General features: G+C 33.6%; 1 protein-coding gene across 2 annotated transcripts in view; it reads right to left on the bottom strand.

Annotated features, from left to right (window-relative positions):
- Positions 1-22,646, bottom strand: part of GLIPR1L2 (GLIPR1 like 2) — a 41,590-nt gene that overhangs the window by 12,931 nt on the left and 6,013 nt on the right. For both annotated transcript variants that reach the window (XM_055095918.2, XM_003832893.4), the window contains exons 2-3: positions 9,110-9,355; positions 6,110-6,213 (exon numbers count right to left, since the gene is read on the bottom strand). In XM_055095918.2, the coding sequence (XP_054951893.1) occupies positions 6,110-6,213; positions 9,110-9,355 (350 nt within the window). The remainder of the gene's footprint in view (positions 1-6,109; positions 6,214-9,109; positions 9,356-22,646) is intronic.

Raw genomic sequence — 22,646 nt, 5'->3', positions numbered from 1 at the left:
ATGTGCAAAGCTATTTTATTTATATCACTTTCTGTAAAACTTTGTTGGCTGGGTCTCCTCCCTTCACTTAACATATCCTGCACCTAAAGGACTGTGGAACACAGTTAAACAGTTAAAACAGTTAAACAGTTAAAGCTCCTTTAAGGTTGATATTATTTAGCTGTGCCATCCTCTAATCCTCCTTGAGAGAGATATTTACCTTCAGATCATGCCTCCTTATTCACTGAAGACTTTGGCACCTGAAACATCATTTTTAGTCAATCGTTTTTCATTTTCTCAGAAGTTGGTACCTATTTGATCACAACATTCATATGGATAATTCATCCAATAACTTGGTTTTTCCATTACTAGATGTCTTTACTACCAAAATGCTTCCCAATTCTCCATAGTTGTCACTTTTATAGCTACATTCTGGATCCTGTTACCTCTTAAAACAGCTCCACCTCTGAACTCACAAAATCAGACATTTCACTCACTGGCTATAACCTCCTATCCTCCTTCCAGGGTGCTCACTTATTTACTCCTGCCACACTGCTTCATTAATTTCACTGAGGTGTCATGTCTATTTTCTCTCCTATTTTCTCCCTGTCCATTCTATTGTCTCTTCTGTTATTCATTTAATTTTTAAAATTATACTTTAAATTCTCGGGTACATGTGCAGAACATGCAGGTTTGTTACATAGGTATACATGTGCCATGGTGGTTTGCTGCACCCATCAACCCACCATCTACATTAGGTATTTCTCCTAATGCTATCCCTCCCCTCACACCCCACCCCCTGACAGGCCCCAGTGTGTGATGCTCCCCTCCCTGTGTCCATGTGTTCTCATTGTTCAACTCCCACTTATGAGTGAGAACATGCGGTGTTTGGTTTTCTGTTCTCGTGTTAGTTTGCTGAGAATGATGGTTTCCAGCTTCATCCATGTCCCTGCAAAGGACATGAATAAAAGAGGACACAAACAAATAGAAAAACATTCCAAACTCATGGATAGGGAGAAACAATATCATGAAAATGGCCATACTGCCCAAAGCAATTTATAGATTCAATGCTACCCCCATCAAGCTACTACTGACTTTCTTCACAGAACTCGAATAAACTACTTTAAATTTCATATGGAACTAAAAAGAGCCCGAACAGCCAAGACAATCCTAAGCAAAAAGAACAAAGCTGGAGGCATCACGTTACCCGACTTCAAACTATTACTACAATGGGACAGAACAGAGGCCTCAGGAATAACGCCACACATCTACAACCATCTGATATTTGAAAAACCTGACATAAGCAATGGGGAAAGGATTCTCTATTTAATAAATAATTTTTTCTATACTCAGATTCATACATGTGTTCCTTTATAGTTTCTGGACTTTAATGTTCTGATAGGTAAGTCCGTATACCTTCCAAATTGTAAGTAAATTCACTAATATAGCTTTCATGACTTCACTTTTTAATGTTTAAGTCTTTTATGTATTAGAAATTTAATCCTCTAAGATGAGTGAAAAACTCAGTTTTACTTTTATCCAGCCAGTAGGCTCTCCTAATTCCATTACTTAAATACTTTAACCAGTGATTTTAAACGCCAACTTTATCACAATCATTACATATGGATTTGGATCTACTTATTGACCCTCATCTATATAACACAATAAGGGGAAATATTTATAAATTACATTACATAAAATGTAATGTGCAATGTCTTTGGCACACTTACAACAAAATTATATTTAACTAAATGAAAGGTCCTGTAGTCAACTGCAGATCCAACATGCCTAAAAATAAAAGTTATTTTCCCTCCACTCTATATCTTTTCCTAGCTCGGTTAATAACATTACCTATCAATGAAGCATAAATTCTTATGGTCATCCTTGTGTCCTTTCTAATATTTAAGTTTTAGAGTAATCGAATTAATATTGTTTTATTTTACTTTTTAAAATTGTACTTAAAATGTGTGTTTATCTTTGAAAATGAAAAATAAGGACTTGTAAATAATTATATGTAAATATTGTTTCAGTTTTTTTCTGATACATTATAAAGTATTCTAATCTTTATACAGATATCTTCGTAGATTAGGAACATTTTCTTTTCTTTATTATTTCTCTTTCCTTGGCTCTTCTCTATTCTTTAGAAACACCAATTTGTAGATTTATATGCCATACATATTTCCTTTATTTTTTCATATATATTTTGACCTCTATTCTTCACCTTTGTGTTTCTGAGAAAAATTTTCAAGGTTGCTTTGACTTGTTATTTTCAGTATGCATGGCCAGGTCTGTTTTATTCTTCCATTCTGCATTAATTTTATGTAACTATATTAACAAATTACCACAAATTTGGTGGCTAAAACAACATTAATTTATTCTCTCACTGTTCTGGAGGCCCAAAGTCCAAAATCAAGGTGTTGGCAGGGCTGTGCTCCCTTCAAAGGCTCTTAAGAATCTGTTCCTTGATTTTTCCAGCTTCTGGTGGCCTTAGCTCCTTGGCTTGTGGATGCATCACTGTAGCTGCTTCTGCTGTGGTCACACTGCCTCCTCTTCTGTGTGTCTTATGCAAATCCTCCTCTCCATCTCTTACAAGTATACATGTGATTGCATTTAGCCCTCACCCAAATAATCTAGAATAAGCTCCTCTCAAGATCCTTATATTAACCACATCTTTGCCATATTAGGTAATATTCACACTTTTGCCATTTAAGTAATATTGACAGGTTCTGGAAATTAGGACCCAAACATAACGTTGGTAGGGGGGGCACCATTCATCCCACTATACCTTTTAATTTTCAATTTGGTTATTTTACATTCATTTCTACCCAGTATTTTATAATATTGTAATGGATTGATTTTTCTACCAACTATCCTTAAGAGAGATAATGTGATTGCCTATTTTAGGTACATAATCAAATAAGAATTGGACTGAGTTGACTGATAACTGTTCCAATCTAGATCCTTCAAGGTAGACTTGCCAATATTTGTATCAAAGGAAAAATGGTTAGCAAATTTCAAGACAAAGAATATATATATATTGCAAAGAATCTTGTGCAATAAGAGAGTAGCAAGAAAAAAAGGGTAATTTCAACAACTGGTAGCTTCATCTTATCACTGTAGTCATCTGAGACCCCTGTACTCACTATTCTTATTAAGGTCACCAAATACCTTCATCTCATCTAATGGAACTGTCAGTTCTCCTTCCTCAATTTCTCATTCTCTCAGCAGCATCTCATAGAGTTAACCAGTTTGGGCTTCTTAGCTCATGTTCTTCACTTGACTTCCAAGTACCTTACCAGCAGGTTTTTGGTTTCCCTCATACCTCATTAACCTCTCTTCATTCTCCTTTACTAGCTCTTTTGCCTTAGTTTAAAATAGCGTAGTGCCCCAGGACTTAGTTCTTAAATTGTCTCCATATTCACTCTCCCACATGCTGATCTAATTCACTGTGACTTCCACTTCAGGGCCTTTATACCAGAAGCTTCGTCTACTTAGAAAACAACCACATACTTTCATATGGCTATCTGCTTCTCATGATTCATTCACATTTCCTACATTTATTTTTCTATCTAATATACCCAAATAGAAAACATATCTTTTGATCTTCTCTAAGTTAATGAAATCACCATCCACCCAGTTTTTTAGACTAAACACATAGGCATAGTGTTGCTTGATTATTTTATTCAATTTATCCCTAAACTCAAGCCAATCGGCTTGTATTATTAGCTCCACCTTCATAATATACCCAGAAACTGACCTTTCCTCACCATTTCCATTCTATGGTAGGCAGAATTCTAAGATGAATCACAAGATCCTCCACTCCTCAGGTACATGCCATGAATAATTCTCAGGAGAGTGAATATGATGAATTTTACTTCCATAATTATATTATAAGGCACCACTGACCTTAAAATATTGACATTATCTAGGTTGGCCTTGACTCATCCTATGCGTGTTTTAAAAGCAGAGAGTTTTCTTTAGCTGGTCACAGAAGAGGAGACAGAGATTTGAAACATGAAAATGCTCTGACATACCTTGGCTGACTTGAAGATGGTGGGGCCATGTGTCAAAGAAACATGGGCAGCTCCAGAAGAAGAGACAACACATGGCTCAGAGCCAGCAAGAAAACAAGGACAAGAGTCCCATCACCATACAGAGCTAAATTCTGCTCACAGCCTGAATGAGCTTGGAAGCAGGTACTTCGCCAATCCTCCAAGTGAATACTTAGTCAACATCTGGATTTTGGCCTTTGAGACCCTGGGAAGACAATCCTGCCACAATATGCCTGGGTTCATGACCTATAGAACTGTTTGATAATAAATGTTGCTGCTTTAAATCACTACATTTGTGGTAATTCATTATCCAACTTGATAAACAATCCACATGCTAAAACCCTAATCCAAAATATCAGTCTGTAGCCTGTACTACAGGAAACAGCCTCCTAATTGTACTTCCTCTTTACACTCTTGTTTCCTTATATTTCATTCTCTACCAACAGCCACAGTAATCTTTTTGTTAAGGTGTTCTTTTCAAAACAAAAATGAGATCATGTCACTCTGTGCTTAAGACCTTCCAATGGCTTTGTCATTACTTAGGATAAATTCCAAAATCTTTAACATAATGTATGTTATTATATTTGGTCTAGCTGTCACCTAACTCTCCACCTCAACTCCTACATCTAACCACAGTTATTCCTTTCTCCGACATGTTAAACTCATTCCAATCTCTGAGATTTTTATACATGTTCCTATCTGGAACATACTTCTACCTGGAACATCTGGTTTTCAGCTCAAATGACACCCTTCTTCTATGACTACCCTATCTGTCTTCTAGACCAGTCATTCTCTATTTACTAATGTTGCTTTTTACAGTATATTTTATTGTCTAATTAAAATGTTATTTATCTATGTGTTCACTTACTAAAAAGTGTTTGTCTCCCTGCCAAGACTATAAACTCAATGTGGTATCTTTTTGCGTCTTGTTAGCAGAAAAAACAGAGCCTGTACATACTTGCTGAGTGAATAAATGAGGATTTGTGCCCCAGAAAAACCTCTACCAACCCCCTCCTCCCCAGTGTACAATTCCATTTGAATCTGCAAGACCAATCAGTAGTAATTTTTAAAGTTTCTGCATGTAATAGGTATCCCAATGCTTCCAGTCTGTAGGAGTGAAAGGACACCTAAAATGTTTTGCAACTCTATATTCCAAACTTATTTTGCATGTCTATATTCAAAGTTAGCAAGACTTCTCATCAGGAAAGAGCTTTCTGAGTTTAATTTGATGCACAGCATAGTTCTTTTGTTTTTCTTAGCCAGGGGAATGCAATCAGTAATCACTGCTTTTTAAATTTTTCTGTCTGGTTTAGTCCCAAAGCATTTTATTTGGCAGAAATTCCTTCTCAATCTTGGTAGGCAGTCAATTCTTACTGTTTATTTAAGATGTTAATTCAAACGTTTTCTAACTTATTTGGAAGTTATAATAATATTATTTATAGTATTATATTGACCTGTAAGAAAGCTTGGAACTTTTCAAAAGAGCTCTCAAGAAATGGAAGCTATTTTGAGATGCAGTTATTTTCCACCATTTGAAGGCACTCAGGTATACGGTATAGTCATATATGAATAGCTTGACTAAAAGATGTTTGAAGTGCTTTTCAATCTCTGAGATGTTACAATTCCTTATACGTATAAGACAGGTCCCAGTTAATAATGTAATCTCCAAGAGGTGGTCAATTAAAAGTGTTCTTCATGTTACAAAACTGACATATTCATGAAACAATTCTTACTAAATAAATTTCAACACATCTTATTTTCTTTCTACTTTTACTATAAATTTTAGAATAAACTATTTTGGAAAATAATTTGTCTTATGCTAATTAAGTGAAATATTGTGAAATAATACTAAAGTGAAGGTTACTCCAGGAAGTAATATTTGGCTAGTGTATAAGTACAATCAATATGTCCAATTTAAGACTTATTTCATTATAAAATTGATTGAAAATATTTCAATGTAAAGTATTATATTTATTTTATAGTTCAAAAAACACTTATAAAAATATATTAAAAGTTAGAAAAACTCACCTTGAAATATTCTGATTTTTATATTCTTTTATTAATTTTAAGTAACTTACCCTGGCGCATAGTTGCATATGAAAATTGCTGCATGTATAATATGTCCAATTTTTGAACATGGAGTAACAGCACAACCAACTTTGTAAGAGTGGTCCCAAACAAGCTAAAATAAAATTTTCAAGAAAGACACAAAATTTAATTTTAAACATTGACTTTCATATTATAAACAATAATATATTCCATTCACATAGAACTTTTCACCAAGCAATTCAAGAAATATAAACTATTTTCATTTAGAGACATGTAGAGAGTTACCAAGGAGTTCGGGCAGCATTTTCAACACTATATTTAGAGAAATACTTTAATAGGTTCTACCAATAACATATTCTTTTTTTTTAATTTTATTTTATTATTATTATACTTTAAGTCTTAGGGTACATGTGCACAATGTGCAGGTTTGTTACATATGTATATATGTGCCATGTTGGTGTGCTGCACCCATTAACTCATCATTTAGCATTAGGTGTATCTCCTAATGCTATCCCTCCCCCCTCCCCTCACCCCACAACAGGCCCCGGAGTGTGATGTTCCCCTTCCTGTGTCCATGTGTTCTCATTGTTCAATTCCCACCTATGAGTGAGAACATGCGGTGTTTGGTTTTTTGTCCTTGCGATAGTTTGCTGAGAATGATGGTTTCCAGTTTCATCCATGTCCCTACAAAGGACATGAACTCATCATTTTTTATGGCTGCATAGTATTCCATGGTGTATATGTGCCACATTTTCTTAATCCGGTCTATCGTTGTTGGACATTTGGGTTGGTTCCAAGTCTTTGCTATTGTGAATAGTGCCGTAATAAACATATGTGTGCATGTGTCTTTATAGCTGCATGATTTATAATCCTTTGGGTATATACCCAGTAATGGGATGGCTGGGTCAAATGGTATTTCTAGTTCTAGATCTCTGAGGAATCGCCACACTGACTTCCACAAGGGTTGAACTAGTTTACAGTCCCACCAACAGTGTAAAAGTGTTCCTATTTCTCCACATCCTCTCCAGCACCTGTTGTTTCCTGACTTTTTAATGATCGCCATTCTAACTGGTGTGAGATGGTATCTCATTGTGGTTTTGATTTGCATTTCTCTGACGGCCAGTGATGATGAGCATTTTTTCATGTGTTTTTTGGCTGCATAAATGTCTTCTTTTGAGAAGTGTCTGTTCATATCCTTTGCCCACTTTTCGATGGGGTTGTTTTTTTCTTGTAAATTTGTTGGAGTTCATTGTAGATTCTTGTCAGATGCGTAGGTTGCGAAAATTTTCCCCCATTTTGTAGGTTGCCTGTTCACTCTGATGGTAGTTTCTTTTGCTGTGCAGAAGCTTTTTAGTTTAATTAGATCCCATTTGTCAATTTTAGCTTGTAAGAACTGTTTGAGAACACGGTTGATCCAGAATAATGCTTCAGAGCCAAAGGACGTCATGCCTGATGAATCAATTTTCAACCTCTGGTTGAATTGGAAAGTTCTAGATTATTGGAAGAGAGGAAGATGAGAAAGAGGAGAAAAAGTTTTGAAAAGATGGAAGTTGTGGAAAAAAGGGAGAAAAAGAGAGACAATCCAATTATAGAAAAGTAAAAATGATACAAGAGTAGAGAAGTATTGAATGCTATTGGCATTTCTCCTTCTCTTTGTTAAGAAAATTCTATTGTAAGATAAAACAAAATCTGGCCTTTTCATTAAAAAATGAAATAAAAGAGCTGGTTCCTACAAAAGAGAAACAGATCTTGAATTGGAGTGAAAAAGATGGGAATAATCAAAGGCATTCCAGAAATTATCTGTAAAACTTTAATATTTCTAATACTTCCAAGTGAACCAAAAAGTACTGTTTTGTTTTGTTAACCTCTGCAAGAAAGAGGAACCATTCTTGTTTCATTCTTTTTTCTCAAGCCTTAGTGGTTTTAAAAGTGTGATTCTTAAAGAAATAAAGAGACACATTAAAAAGGTGATACATTAAAAGAATAAAGAATAGAGTATCTGCAAGAGTTAAAGTGAAGTTAAGCATGTCAAATGCAGGAAACGAAAAGGTCTAGGAGACTAGAATTAAGGAGTAAAAACACAGAGTACTATGTTAGGGAGTAGATTTGGTTAGTTTATTGAGTATTAAAGTCATATTAAAGAGGCTAGGTTTGATATGAGCAAGTCAATGGAGAATCACTATAAGTTTCTAGAAGAAAGAAATGATCAGAAAAAAAAACTGATGAAAAAATTTTTGAAGTATGATTGGATGAAAGAGAAAGACATGAGTTCAACATGAACAAATTCCAAAGTATTAAGTTCTACATAAAACGTGACATCAGGGTCTATTGATTGAATAACTTTTAAATAAATGTGGGAGTTCATGCAATAATTTCTTGATTCCTGAAACAAATATTTATTGCAGACCTAAATAACGTCGTGTTGTTATGTTGAGAATATATGGATGAAAAGGTAAGGTCCCTGCCCTCAGTGTAGTATCAGACATATAAATAAATTATTGTTAAACAGTGTGATGTATAAAATAACAAAGGTTATGTACCTGAAATGAAAAGTGCTTCAATATTCCTGGAGTATAAAGTGTGAGGGTGGATTATTGAACCAGAGGCAGGGAAATAATACTATTAATTTGCATTTCAAATGTTTTAAACAATCAGCTATACAGTAGTATGTGTACTGATATGTGCAAAAGCATATTCTACATATGTTTATAGTCAATCATTTATAAAGTATTTTTATTTACTGGTTTCTTTCCTCCTTTTCCAGTGTACATTATTTTTAGGAAAGTGCCTTTCATCTTTGAACACGGAGATTAGGTTTACTATATTTAAAATAATGTTTTAATTGTATGGTTCACATAAAAGATGGGATGGTAGACATTTTGAAGACTAGGAAGATTGATTAAAATTGTGATCTTATTAAATGTGATAATTTTATTATTTGAGTTTATGTACAAATTTGAAACATAATAAAACCAGGCATAAATCAATTAAGAAGTGTTTGAATTAATAACAAAATAAAAATTAGATACCTGAATATAATTAGAACAGTCTCCAGAGCAACTGCCATTTTCAAAATTGTACATTTTCTTCTCTGCATGCCAACTTCTGATAGCAATACTTGCAGTAAATTCATCTGCAGGGCCGACCCACATATTTTCACCAATACCATAAAATTTAGGATGGACCATTTGTACATCTTGTAAATAAATATTATGCGTAAACAAACATTTTTTTCCCCATGCTCTAGCAGTCCGTGATAAAGCTACATCCCAAGTCTGAAAAATATTCAAAAAGCAAAGAGAACAAAATAAGTTTTTTTTTGTAGTCTAAAATATTTTTTCTTGAGTTATCATTAGATTTAAAGGAAACAATTCTAACTTTGTACTTGTGCATCGTGGTTGAGAAATTTCTGCTGGGAAAAACTTCCATGGGATAATAAAAAATGAAATGACCACATCCTGAGACAAAGGACTATGTATATATTTGTAATTAAAATATTAGAATGCTAGATGATGGAAATGATAATACTCTTACATGTAGTCTGTTCAGAAGTATGTAATACACTTACCTATAGTCTGCTCAGAGTATATATTTTTAAACTCATGCCTTTTTGTACACAGAAATACAACAATCTAAAATATTAAGAGGTATTTATTAAGTAATGATTATATGCAAAATATCATATTGTCAAGAATAAAATGCTAAGTCAGCATAAATTTTGTCCTCACATTGCTTTATTAGAATTATGTATATTTTTTATATATCTGATTAGATATACATCTTATATATATTGGATTAGATATAAATCTTATATATATTAGATTAGATAAACACCACATATATCGGATTAGATATACATCTTATATATATATCGGATTAGATATACATCTTATATATATCAGATTAGATATACATCTTATATATATCAGATTAGATATACATCTTATATATATCGGATTAGATATACATATATATATCGGATTAGATATATACCTTATATATATATCAGATTACATATATATTATATATATAAGATCCGATACATATATATAAGATTAGAGAATAAGAAAGAGAAGACAGAAAGAGAATATATATATGTGTGTGTATATATATATATATATACACACACACAAAAAAAAAACTTTTAACACATGGTAGTAGTTGGTGAGTGTTAACAAATAAGGCACATATAAAGTTTGTTGCAGAAATATGAGAAAATAGCATAAGATGCTGTTCCCTGGCTAGCTATCTGGAAATAACCAGAAATGTGTGCTTTTATCATCATTTAGAGACTCATTAAATTAACTGTTAGTGAAGGACAAGAACAAAAACCACACACTAGAAAAATCAACAAAATAGTGGTGAAACCAAAAATACTAAATACATATGTTACAGTGTATCAGAAAGTAAACATCTGAAAATCAATACTCATACTTCCTTAGAGCAGGAGTGTCCAACATTTGGCTTCCCTGGTCCACATTGGAAGAAGAATTGTCTTAGGCCACACATAAAATACACTAATACTAAGAATAGCTGATGACCTAGTAAAAAAAATCGCAAAAGAATTCATAACCTTTTAAGAAAGTTTACAAATGTGTGTTGGGCTGCATTCAAAGTTGTCCTGGGCCTCATGCAGCCTGAAGGCCACAGATTGAACAAGCTTGCCTTAGAGTTTTCTTAGTGAATCCCATAGATTACACATATATACAACATAGAAAATAAACATATCAGACCTTTAGAATATCTCCCTACTACTTCCCTTCCCCTAAGGTAACCACTATTAAAAAAATTGCCTGTTTATACATCTCTCTATCTCTGTATATACAAACATATACACACATTTAACTATAAGTTTGGCTGTTTTAAATGGGTATTTTGTGATTTTTTTCCCTTGCACTATTGTGATCGTATCATATATAATATTATTGGCCTTTAACTTTCAGTTTTCATGTAGAGAAAGAGTTCCATATTAACATAACTAGATTTGCTTAATTTTTACATGGTCTGCATAGTATTCCGCAGCATGGATACCTATAATAAATGTAACCATTTCACCATTAATAGACTTTTAGATTGTTTCCTATTTGCAAACAATGTCCCATGGACTACACTTCAACCTGATTTATTATGCGTATACTTCACATACCTCATTCTTACTACATAGCAGTCACTATTTTAAGTGTATTTTATGTATTATCTCACTGAATGTTCCAATAACCCTAGGAGGTATGCATTATTATTATTATTTCTGTTTGCCCAGAGGAAGTAACTAAAACACAAAGAGGTTAAGTAGTTTAAATGTATTAAATGTCTCATAGACAGTAAAATTGTGGAGCCTGGATTTAAACCCATGAAATCTAATTCCCAATTCTAAGTTTATAAGCATTTTACTTCTCATGACTATGTGCAAATAAATTGTAAGAGCTCCAAATTCTTTTATTCAACTATGAATAAAAATCATAATTGAAAAGAGAGGTTAAAGTTTCAAGAAGCAGTTAATGAGATATTTAATGAAATATGTCAAGACAAGGTTGATAAATGTGCTTTGAGAAGGCAAAAAATTTTTGTTAGCCATTACTCTTTGTTTAGCTAGAAAAGCTGAATCCATACTCTAATTTGTACTCTCTTATAGGTAACAGGAAGATATTAAGATTTTATTTCAATATATTTCCCTGGAATATGTCTAGGTATGGGCCTTTTCTCATTAATTGGGCTTAGCATTTGGTGGACTCCATTAAAAAATAATTTTAAAAGGAAGGTATAATCATAACTCTCATATATGTGTCAATCATTTTAAGTGATTAATTAATGAGGGAACTACTAAGATATTATAGCTTGTTCAAGAAAAATCCAAAGAATTCTCAAGGTTACATGCTGTCAAGAAGTGCTGAAATCCATTCACAAATAAATGCAAAAACTGGGTCTTATCCACAGGGAAATAGTCAATTACATTTCATCAGACACAATGAATTTGCATTTCTATGAGCAAAATTAGTTATATTACAATTACTTTTCTACAATTTAAAAATTGTAAATTGCCTAGCTCAAAGACAATTATAGAAAAGATAATTTCTATGTGTAAGATAAACAGTGCACAAAATATTGTATTTCACAATTTTCCCTGACATTTATCTTAATCTAAAAACTTATGTCTCTCCTCAGCTCTAGAAAATTTGCTTCTGTTATTTCTTAATTTTCTCCCCTTTATTTTGTTTTATAGTTCCACACCACTTGTAAGATTTAGGAACTTTGTATTTTATTCTCTCTGTCTTTTAATTTTCCCTTTGTGCTTTTACACATTCATTTATTTATTCATCCATTCAATACATGGGAATATCTCAATGAATAAGCTGAAGGATATAAAGTTGCAGATGAAAAATTTCATTATTGAAGAAAAAAATATTCATGACACTTGTTAACACAGTAATGAAGGCTTTAGAAGACTTGCAACAGGGGAGACATCTGAGGCTCAACTCCAAACACAGCAAGGATAAGTGGGGATTTATAGCCATGGAGTAGGATGAGGGGGTCAATGAATAAAAAATTATTATGAGGAGACATCAAGTTTGAGGGGGTTCTTGCTACATTGATCTAACAGGATTCTTGCTGAAGACAGGCCAGTGTAGTCAGGTCAGGCCAGGTAGAGCTCAAGGGTAGGGGATGAAGATTTTGATCAGATGATATTCAGAGTAATCAGATATCGAGGGTGGGAGACTCTCCTTAAACTGGGCTAGGTGGGACTTTTGTGAAAACTGGGTGATGCAGGCCATAGGACAGGGCCTAAATCCCAGGCCTAGCCAGAGAGGGCTCAGGAAAGTCTGACTAAAGTTTGGTTAAGTAGAGAGAGAGTCTTTGTCAGGCCCCTCTCGTATTTGCATCTCTCTCTCTCTTTCTCTCTCTCTCTTTTTTTTTTTTTTTGTGATAGGGACTTGCTCTGTTGCCCAGGCTAGAATGCAGTAGTGTGATTGTGGCTCAATGTAGCCTCAAACTCCCGGGCTCAACTGATCCTCCTTTGTTAGCCTCCCTAGTAGCTGGGATTACAGGTGTGCACCACCGCACCCAGCTAATTCTTTTATTTTTTTGTAGAGACAGGGTCTCACCATATTGCCAAAGCTGGTCACAAACTCCTGGGCTCAAGTGATCCTCCCACCTCAGCCTCCCAAAGTGCTGGGATTACAAGTGTGAGCCACCATGCCCAACACCTCTCTTCTTATTTGACAATGCATTTCATGCAATTTAACCTATTAAATAAGTCTAATTAGTTTTAACTTTTTTAAAAAAACAAAGTAAAGGAACAAATTCTTTGAGATAGTCTAGGGTTCTGGAAAATTTCAAGTTCAGTTCAAAATTAAGGTTTCATTTAGAATTTGATCTTGGAAAAGCAATGTCATAAAAAATTTCGAAAGTTTTGAACAGTTGACTAAATAAGATCTTAGACAGCTATGAAACAATACTTAAGCAATCTATTTAACCAGTATGACAAAAGATTTCAAAAGTAACTATGGGGGTAACATAATTTTTTTTTTTAAAAAGACCTTAGCTCTTTTAAAAGTGAGAATACTTGGTTTTCTTAAATAATCAGGAAAATAATAAAGTTGATATAAAGCACAGGAAATTATTTTAAGATACACAATCTTTTTATTCTAAGTCGATTACTTTAAAAGCAAAAAAAAAAAAAAAAACTTTTGACAATTTCTTATTAAGAGCAGACCAGTAACCTAAGTAAATGTTGTCATTTTTACAGAGAAAAAATCAAATTCTAGTTTTGCATCAGTGTACTTTTAATTTTAAATGTCATTTAAGGTTTTCTAAAAAACCATTATAAATAAAACCATTTGGTCTTAGCCAGCTTTGACCATGCAACATAAATTTTTCTTTTCACAAGACTTTTCAAACTTTCTATATCCATATTTCTATATTTGTTGAAGGCCGAAAGAGTGAGGGACATGATCAACTCATATAACCACTAGAGGCTATATGAGTAAACTGCAAACTGTTCTCATGAAAGTGGGTTGTTGGCAAACTGACAAACTGCGTCTGCTGCCCAGAAAGAATGCTGAGGGCAGTCATGACCCAGGCATAAGTGTTTTTTGTGATTAGGTACATCTTAAGCCTATTAGTAATAATTTGAACCTGTGATCAATTACGCAGCTGACCAATTGTTACCTCTTCCTCCCTGCTCATTCTACCCAATAAATACAAAGGGCTGTGGAAGCTCAGGGTGGCTGCCCTTGCTCACTAGAGGCAGGGAGCCCTCTTCTTCTTCCCCATGTTACCCTTCCTTCAAAACAGTTTAAGTTTTCATTTCTGCGTTTGTCCTCTGTTCAGTCTTGTAATGACGGTCTCAAGCAGTAACCGTAGTAACTGTTGTAGTGATGGTCTCAAGCAGTAATCGTGGCAGTCTGCCACATATATTGTCCTAAATTTTCTTCTTTCTCATCTTGACCAGTCATTTTATTTTAAGACAAAATTACTTTCTCCTTCTCTTGACAAAAACATATCCTACATTCCTTGTAAACTTTTCATACAAAGTGTTTGTATACATTAGTACCGTTGATTTCACAGAGAAAAACTAGGAAGTAAATTACTGTGAATTATTTGTCACATACCAGCATTCTATAGTAGACTAGCAAATTTTATGAATATACCATCTCACTAGCTTTTATAGGTATTTTCTGCTTCATAGTATTAAAAACTAAGTGTGTAAACTTAAACTTATGTTTAAAAGTGTATGTTTTAGCAGTTTATCTTACTTAGAAATTATCAATGAATATCTATTAATTTAATCTAACATAACTTTAAGACTGTAAGTTACTAAAAAGATTTTGGAAATTATTTTTAGTAAGACATAACACTAAACAAAGCTACCTAGCATCTCAAGTTATTTCCTTGTTAACTATTCTTATGGCACATGCATGTCAGGTAAATATAAAAGAATAACAACAGCAAAAAAACTAAAAAGGGTTAAATACACATTTGTTGTTTTATTGTTTCACTTGATACATATAAAGTAATAGATATCAAGAAATTCATTTTTACTATATCTTTATTTGTACATGTGTTCTTAGGCTGAATGTATAATTTTTATAATCTTAAATATCTAGTAGCTATCACAAGTTTATTTGACTTAGTAAACCCAAGTAGAATAAAAATATATGCTTGTATGATAATTAATTCTGATAACTCAGAAGACACAGCTGTGTTTTATTAAACCAACATTACTAAACCAGTCTTATTTGGCAAAGATTCACCCAAGTCAAGTGAATCTGAAAAGAATGTGGATTAGTTTGTATTTTTCTGAGAGTGTGAGGAATGTTTAATTTATATAAGACTTGTTGAGCTCTAAGGCAATTTTAGTAGACCTCCTTTAAGAGATTTTATAAATTAAATTTGTAATATGATCTCAAGGTAAGAAAATATCACATATACATAACATACATACGTATACACACACAGAGAGAGACATATATAGAGATCTTATAGGTCCATTCTAAAATTTTAGCCACAAGTCAAGTGAAACACAATAATAGAAAACTCACTGATTTATATAAAATACTTGGAATTATGTTTTTAACAGAAGTAACAAGTTAAGGTGATCTACTCAATATGAGAGCTAATGCTTTTTACCATTATTTATGGAAAAGCCTTTAAGGCTTTCTTTGTCTTGATATGTAATCTCACAGACACTGTGAACTACTTTTTAGGTGAAAGACTGTGGGAAAATCAAATAGTTGTTTAGATATTTCCAAAGCCTATCTGGGTAGATCAAATATCTAGTCTCTTTCCAATTTGTTATTTTTCCTTTTTAGTCTCAGGTAGTTGCTTCTGAGGGTTCCTGAGTTTCTTGAAAGCCTCTAATGGGGGCAGGGGATCTAACGTTCTAGTAACTGTAGAGGCTGGTGTGAACAGAAGGATGAAGGAGGTAGGGGGTTGAAGGTGGACATATCAAGGGAACTGAAGGGAAGATCAAAGGTGGTACAAGGAGGAAGGAGGAGCAGAGATGATGGGAAGGGAGGGGTCTTAGAGGAGCCAGTTTGCAGAGATTTGAAGTTTCCCAAAGAGGCCACTGATGTTCCAAATTATCCTTAGTTAAATTCACACCAACAAAAAAGGAAGCCGACATAGTTAGTGGAGTATAGTTACCAGGGGCTCAAAAACGGGACGGGGGTTAGTAAACTGAAAAGCTCCCAGGAGAGAAGCAGAATCAAATGGAGACCACAAGGAGACCTCATAAGAAGCCAAGACAAATGTCCAGCCTAGGACTCAGGAAGTGAATCTCCCCACAAAACAAAGAGCCAGGAAGAAAGACTTTCAGTCCAGGATCGATAAATGAATCCCCACTTGAAAGAAAGAACAGAAAATAAATTTCAAGCCTAGAAGGGACCTTTCAGACAAAGAAATCTAAAACTGTAATCCAGCTTCAGAGAGTTTACAGAAGCTTAAAAATCAAAAAATCTATCTTCACCATCCTTCAACAGACTGTCATCTGGAGCACTGGCTCAGGAGTCAGACTCACCAATGGATCCCCAATCAATCATTCAGGAGTGAAGACAAAGTCTTCAAAGGGGTGCACTTGGAGTCCTGGGTGAGAGGTTTGGAAATCCAATGATGAATCTGCTACCACTGGCGTCACAGCAGTACCATAACTGTTAAAGGAAAAATTGTTCATGACACTTGTTAACAAAGTGGAGGACTTTATTTAGGGCTATTGTGGTAGGTGGCAAGACTATCATGTTAGAGGAGAGAGAATGGGCTCAATTCCAAATACAGCAAGGATAAGTGGGGATTTATACCCATGGAACAGAGTGAGGAAGTCAGTGCATGGAGAATTACTAAAAGGAGACATCAAGGGTAGGGGGATTCTTGCTAAACTGACTACAAAGATTCTTGCTGAAGGCAGGCCAGAGTGATTAGACATCAAGGGCAACAGATGCTGTCTAAACTGGGCTAGGTGTGATTTGCAATAACACTGGGCAATGTAGGCTTTAGGACAGGGCCCAAGGTCAAGGTCTATTCAAGAAGGCTCAGAGTCTTCGTCAAAATATACGTAACACTGATTTTGGAAACTGAACAAATTTAAGTAATAAGTTGTACACAGTGTGACTGAGGAAGAGTAAAGGAAAACATTATTAAGAGACTAGAGAATATTATTATTCTATTTACTGTCCAATGTATATTGATAAATGAAATAGGCCTACATTTTTTTCCCTTTTTCTCCTTATGTTTATCACATTTGGAGATTTGTTATTCTAGATTTCTAAAATGAATTGAATCTTCCATTTTTTAAACACACAGAAACACTTTAATATCATTGGAAATTATCTGTTCTTTGAAGATTATTCAGAATTACCTTTATTGTTACCTAAGATTGAGGCCTATTTAAAGAACAGATCTTCAACATCTTGCTACTGTCTTCTAAAGCATTGCTGTTAGGGTTTTTTCTTTCTGTATTTACTTTGCAACTTACATTTTGCTAGAAAAACACTTGATTTCATCTAGATACCTAATATTATTAACATGGTTGGACATAATAAATATTGTCTTACACTTCTTGCAATCTCATCTCCATCTGTGGTTATAAATCTTTTTCTCACTTCTAAAATAATTTGTTTTCTCTTTTTATTCCCTGAGGCTTATCACGAATGTGTCTATTTTTTTTTCCAGTTCTTGCAAATAAGAATGCTGTTTTATTAGAAAAAAATTATTTTTCATTAATTTTACTTATACAGCTATTCTCTCTGTTTCTTTTCTTTGAATTTTTTAGTTCACTTATTGTCAGTCAGTTTCTGTAAAATGACATTTACAGTTAATTGCCTTTTCCTTTATTTATGTCATGTGTTTTGATATTGTGCCCATATTTCGGGGAAATTTTGTTTTTTGTTCTTGATCCGAAGATAATTTGAAGAATGTTGCTTAATTCCTAAGTAGTTAAGATTCTATCAACCAACATTTTTTGTTCTTACTTTCTAGTTTTATTACATTCTAGTCAGAAATTTAGCATGTAAAATTTCTACTTTTTTCTTTATGAGCATAAAACAGATGTTTTTCATGGATATTAGAATCCCTTACTGACAGGATTATTTATTCGTTGCTATATATAATTTACTTGTCAAATCTATTTTATAAGACTTTAAAAGAAGTATAGAAAACATCGCACAATTATCTTGTTTTAAAAAATATTTCTTTGTATTTTTAGGAAATTTTACTTGATATATTTTCTATTTTGGCCAGTGCGAAGGCGTTTATTTTATCTTCATGGATTATACCTTTTTTTTCCCAATACATAGTATTTCTTTTTATCTTTAGTCTTCATTTCTATATTATTTTATAATATTGTTTCTCTTTTTTAAATTGGAAGTTTCATAAATATTTTTATTCATATTTTTATTTTCAATCATTTCAGGTATATATTTTTGCAAATTATTGATAAAGAAATTAAATTCACTAATATTTATAACATATATTTAGTTTATTTTAAAATATTATTTTATGTTTACAGTTTTTTAAAAGTCATTTCCTATTTTTCCCTCCTCATATTGCAGGCTTGATGAAGTTTCTTTTTATTGCTCACTTCTCTTTTGTAAATCTGGAAGTTCAACTAACTTTTCCCATCTGCTAGCCACCAACATCAAATCATTATGATAATCTTTATGATTATCTTAACTATCTTTAACTTCAATTACCATGTTTAAAATTACATATGATTAAATAACAAAAATACACATATATATATAAAATTATGTTCACTTCCATTTTGATGTTTTGTTTGCCCATTTCATGCCATCGTACACAAAGATCAGACTTCAGGAATGCTAGCCCTAATACACTAAATACTGTATTTTACTGAGGATATTGTTTTAAATTGTTGCCATTACATTTTTTTGCTGTATTTTTTTTGTTTCATGAATGCTTTATCACTTATAATCTCCAGTGAAATTATCAACATGCATTAAAGAACATTTTGTTTAAAAATAATTTTTTTGAACAGATATCTAATACTTTATAAAAACAAAATCACATAAAATCATTGAGAAGTCATGTTGTCTTGCTCTCCACCATCCTATATCCCCTAGGACTTCTATAAGTAACTAATTAATTCCGTGGATCTGTCCACTATTTTCTATTCAAATATACATTATTTTAAATTTTCTTATACAAAACGTATCATAATGTACCTTGCTTTTCCAAGATCCATGAGATATTGTGTTGTTAGTATAAAGAACGTTCAGGCCGGGCGCGGTGGCTCGCGCCTGTAATCCCAGCACTTTGGGAGGCCGAGACGGGAGGATCACGAGGTCAGGAGATTGAGACCATCCTATAACGTGGTGAAAACCTATCTCTACTAAAAAAAATACAAAAAAAAATTAGCCGGGCGTGGTGGCGGGTGCCTGTAGTCCCAGCTACTCGGGAGGCTGAGGCAGGAGAATGGCATGAACCCAGGAGGCAGAGGTTGCAGCGAGCCGAGATGGCGCCACTGCACTCCAGTCTGGGCAACAGAGAGAGACTCTGTCTCAAAAAATAAAAATAAAAAAATAAAAAACGTTCTCGTTCTTTTTTTTTCCCCACAGGTGTATGGTATTCTTTTATGTGGATGAACCACACTTACTTTAGTTAACCCTCAGTGCTGGAGATTAGAGTATTTTTCCAATAATTTGTTAATATTAAATGATGGTACAGTGAATAACCATTTAGGGATACCATTTCCTTCTTGTGCAGTATGTCCTTAGGATAGATACCAGAAATGGGACCAGAGAGCCAAAGAGTAAATACATCTGTAATGTAGTAGGTATTGCCAGATTCTTCTCTACAAGGACTATATCATTTTGCTTTCACACCAGTAGTACATGGAGTAGGCATGGTCTTTGACTTTGACACAAAATCCAGAAGCAATTTTAAAAAACTGATTAGTCAGCTACACAAAATTGTTAAAAAGTCTGAATAGCAAAAAATACATATGTAGATTTAAAAAACTGACAAACTGGGAAAATAATTACAACTCATACCAAAGACGAAGGGCTCATTTCCCAAATAAATAATGGGAGAAAAAAAGGCAAAAAAACTAATAGAAAAATAATCATTAAAGGATACTAACAGATCCTTATTCACATGAAAGGATACACAGCTTTGCTTATAATAAGAGAAATAAAAATCACAGATCATATTTTACCTATCAGGCTAGTAAAACTCCAAAGTTCAACAATACTTTTGTTGTCTTGTCTGTGGGGAATTGTTGACTTAGTTGGAATTTATATTGATGTATGGATAAAGCAATATTACCTTTTTCAAATGACTACCCAGATCGATCAACACCAATTTATTAAAAAGTCTATCTATAGCTCACAGATTTGAGATGCTACTTTTATCATATACTAAACTCTCATATATTTGGGTTATTTCTGAACTCTATATCTTTCAATGGTATATCTTTTAACATACTACTACTGTATTATTTTACTTAGTGAGGCTTTATTATATGCTATAAAATCTAATACGTTCAATAACCCTCATTTTTCAAAATATCCTGGCTATGCTTATTTATTTTTAAAACAACCTGAATGTCCATCAATAAAGGAATAGGTAAAAAAGGTAGTACATTTAAGGGATAAATAGCATAGCAAATAAAACTGAATTAACTAGATTTATATCAACGAATAAATCTCAAATGTATAGTTTTGAATGAAAAACCAAGTAACATGATAAATTCCACATAATGCCACTTATAGAAATATAAGACAGAAACCTCCAAACATTGTGTTTTTGGTCTAGATAATCACATATATATTCAAAACCTTAAAAAATGTATTAGAATGATTCATATCAAACTCATAAAGGTTATTTTCTCTGGGGATGGAGAAAGGGAACATAACTGAAGTGGCTGTTAGAAAATGTTAACATTGACTGCACTGTTCTTTCTTTTTTTAAAAAAGGAGGAAGATTTATTTGTAATATTAAATTAAAAATTGATATTAGATATAAAACTACAGCCCATTACCTGGTACATGAGAAGAGTCTAAGTCTTGAGCCTTCTCCTAGTACTACCATGTCAGGTTAGAATTAGGAATCACTCAGCCCCAGAACAGCTCAGAAAAAGAAGGGAGGGATTCTGTGCTCCTAGCATCCAAGAATGTAAGAAAGTTCAAGCAACAAAGAGGACGAAGCTAAGACACAATCTTCTAATATTACAAACCCATAAAAATGGGAATAAAATGTTTAGTTTAAATCCTATGAAACTGCTTGCGTTTTCTAGGTCAAAAATGGTTGAAGAGCAATTCATATAATTCAATCTTTATATGATAAAAGTTTTTTTTTTTTTTTTTGAGACGGAGTCTCATTCTATCGCCCAGGCTGGAGTACAGTGGTGAGATCTCAGCTCACTGCAACCTCCGCCTCCCGGGTTCAAGCGATTCTCCTGCCTCAGCCTTCGGAGTAGCTAGGATTACAGGCGCCTGCCACAACGCTCGGCAATTTTTGTATTTTTAGTAGGGACAGGGTTTCACCATGTTGGCCAGGCTGGTCAGAACTCCTGACCTCAAGTGATCTGCCCGCCTCGGCCTCCCGAAGTGTTGGGATTACAGGCGTGAGCCACCGCTCCAGGCATTTTTTTTTTTTTTTAATCCACAGCTGAGCTCAAAGGAAGGAAAGGTAATACTCAGGTGCCAGAAATGAAGAGAAAAGTTAAAAGTCAGAGTGGTGAACTCATGTGCCTAATCTGAGGAGAGGAAATATCAGATTAGATATAAATGCCAACAATATAGGAAGAAGATGTAGCCATAGAACCATCTAAGACAAGTTCTGGGACTGAAATACTTGCGGAAAAATCAGGATGCCGACTTCTTCCTAAATGAAGCAGACCACCAAACCCTTCCTAGAAGTCTGAAGAAGTGACAGAAAGTCAGATGGAAAAAAGTCATGTCATGTGAGAAATCAGTTCTAGATCTATACTATGCCTACAAGTGGACACTATACTTACATTGCCTATATATGCTGAGAATACCCAAACAAATTTTAAATATCAAAACTTAACACATTATAAATATAAAAAAAAAAATGTAAAACTGACTGTAACAGGGGAGTAAGGCAAAAGCTAATAAAAACTAGTCTGTAGCAATATTTATTTTTCCACTATTTGGACAATATGGGACTCTTTCACACACACACACAAAATCTCTGCTGAAAATAAGCATAGGATAGAAAATTATAAACATGACAGAGGCTCAGTAGCTAAAACAAGAGAACTGGCACCCAAAGAAACTAAAATAATAAAGCACTAAAAATATTTTATGAAAATATAAAATAATTATGTTTAAAATGATTAAATGAGTGTAAAAATAGAAATCATAAGAGAAAACAGGACACTGGGGGAATATGAGCAAATTAAAAAAAAATGTCTAGAAATTTTAAAAAATCAATTGGCCAGTTAAATATATCATAAAAATCTGAAGAGAAAACTAGTGAATGAACAGCAGTTCTAAAACAATGACTCTGAAGGAAAACAGAAAAAGAGATGGACTGTAGGGAGAAAACGGAGAGCTGTGGAGAAAAGGAATGAAAAAGTCAAACATACAT

Source organism: Pan paniscus, chromosome 10 (assembly GCF_029289425.2).
Source record: "Pan paniscus chromosome 10, NHGRI_mPanPan1-v2.0_pri, whole genome shotgun sequence".
Lineage (NCBI taxonomy): Eukaryota > Metazoa > Chordata > Mammalia > Primates > Hominidae > Pan > Pan paniscus.
Note: the sequence above shows the minus strand (reverse complement) of the source record. Positions and strands in the feature narration are given on the sequence as shown.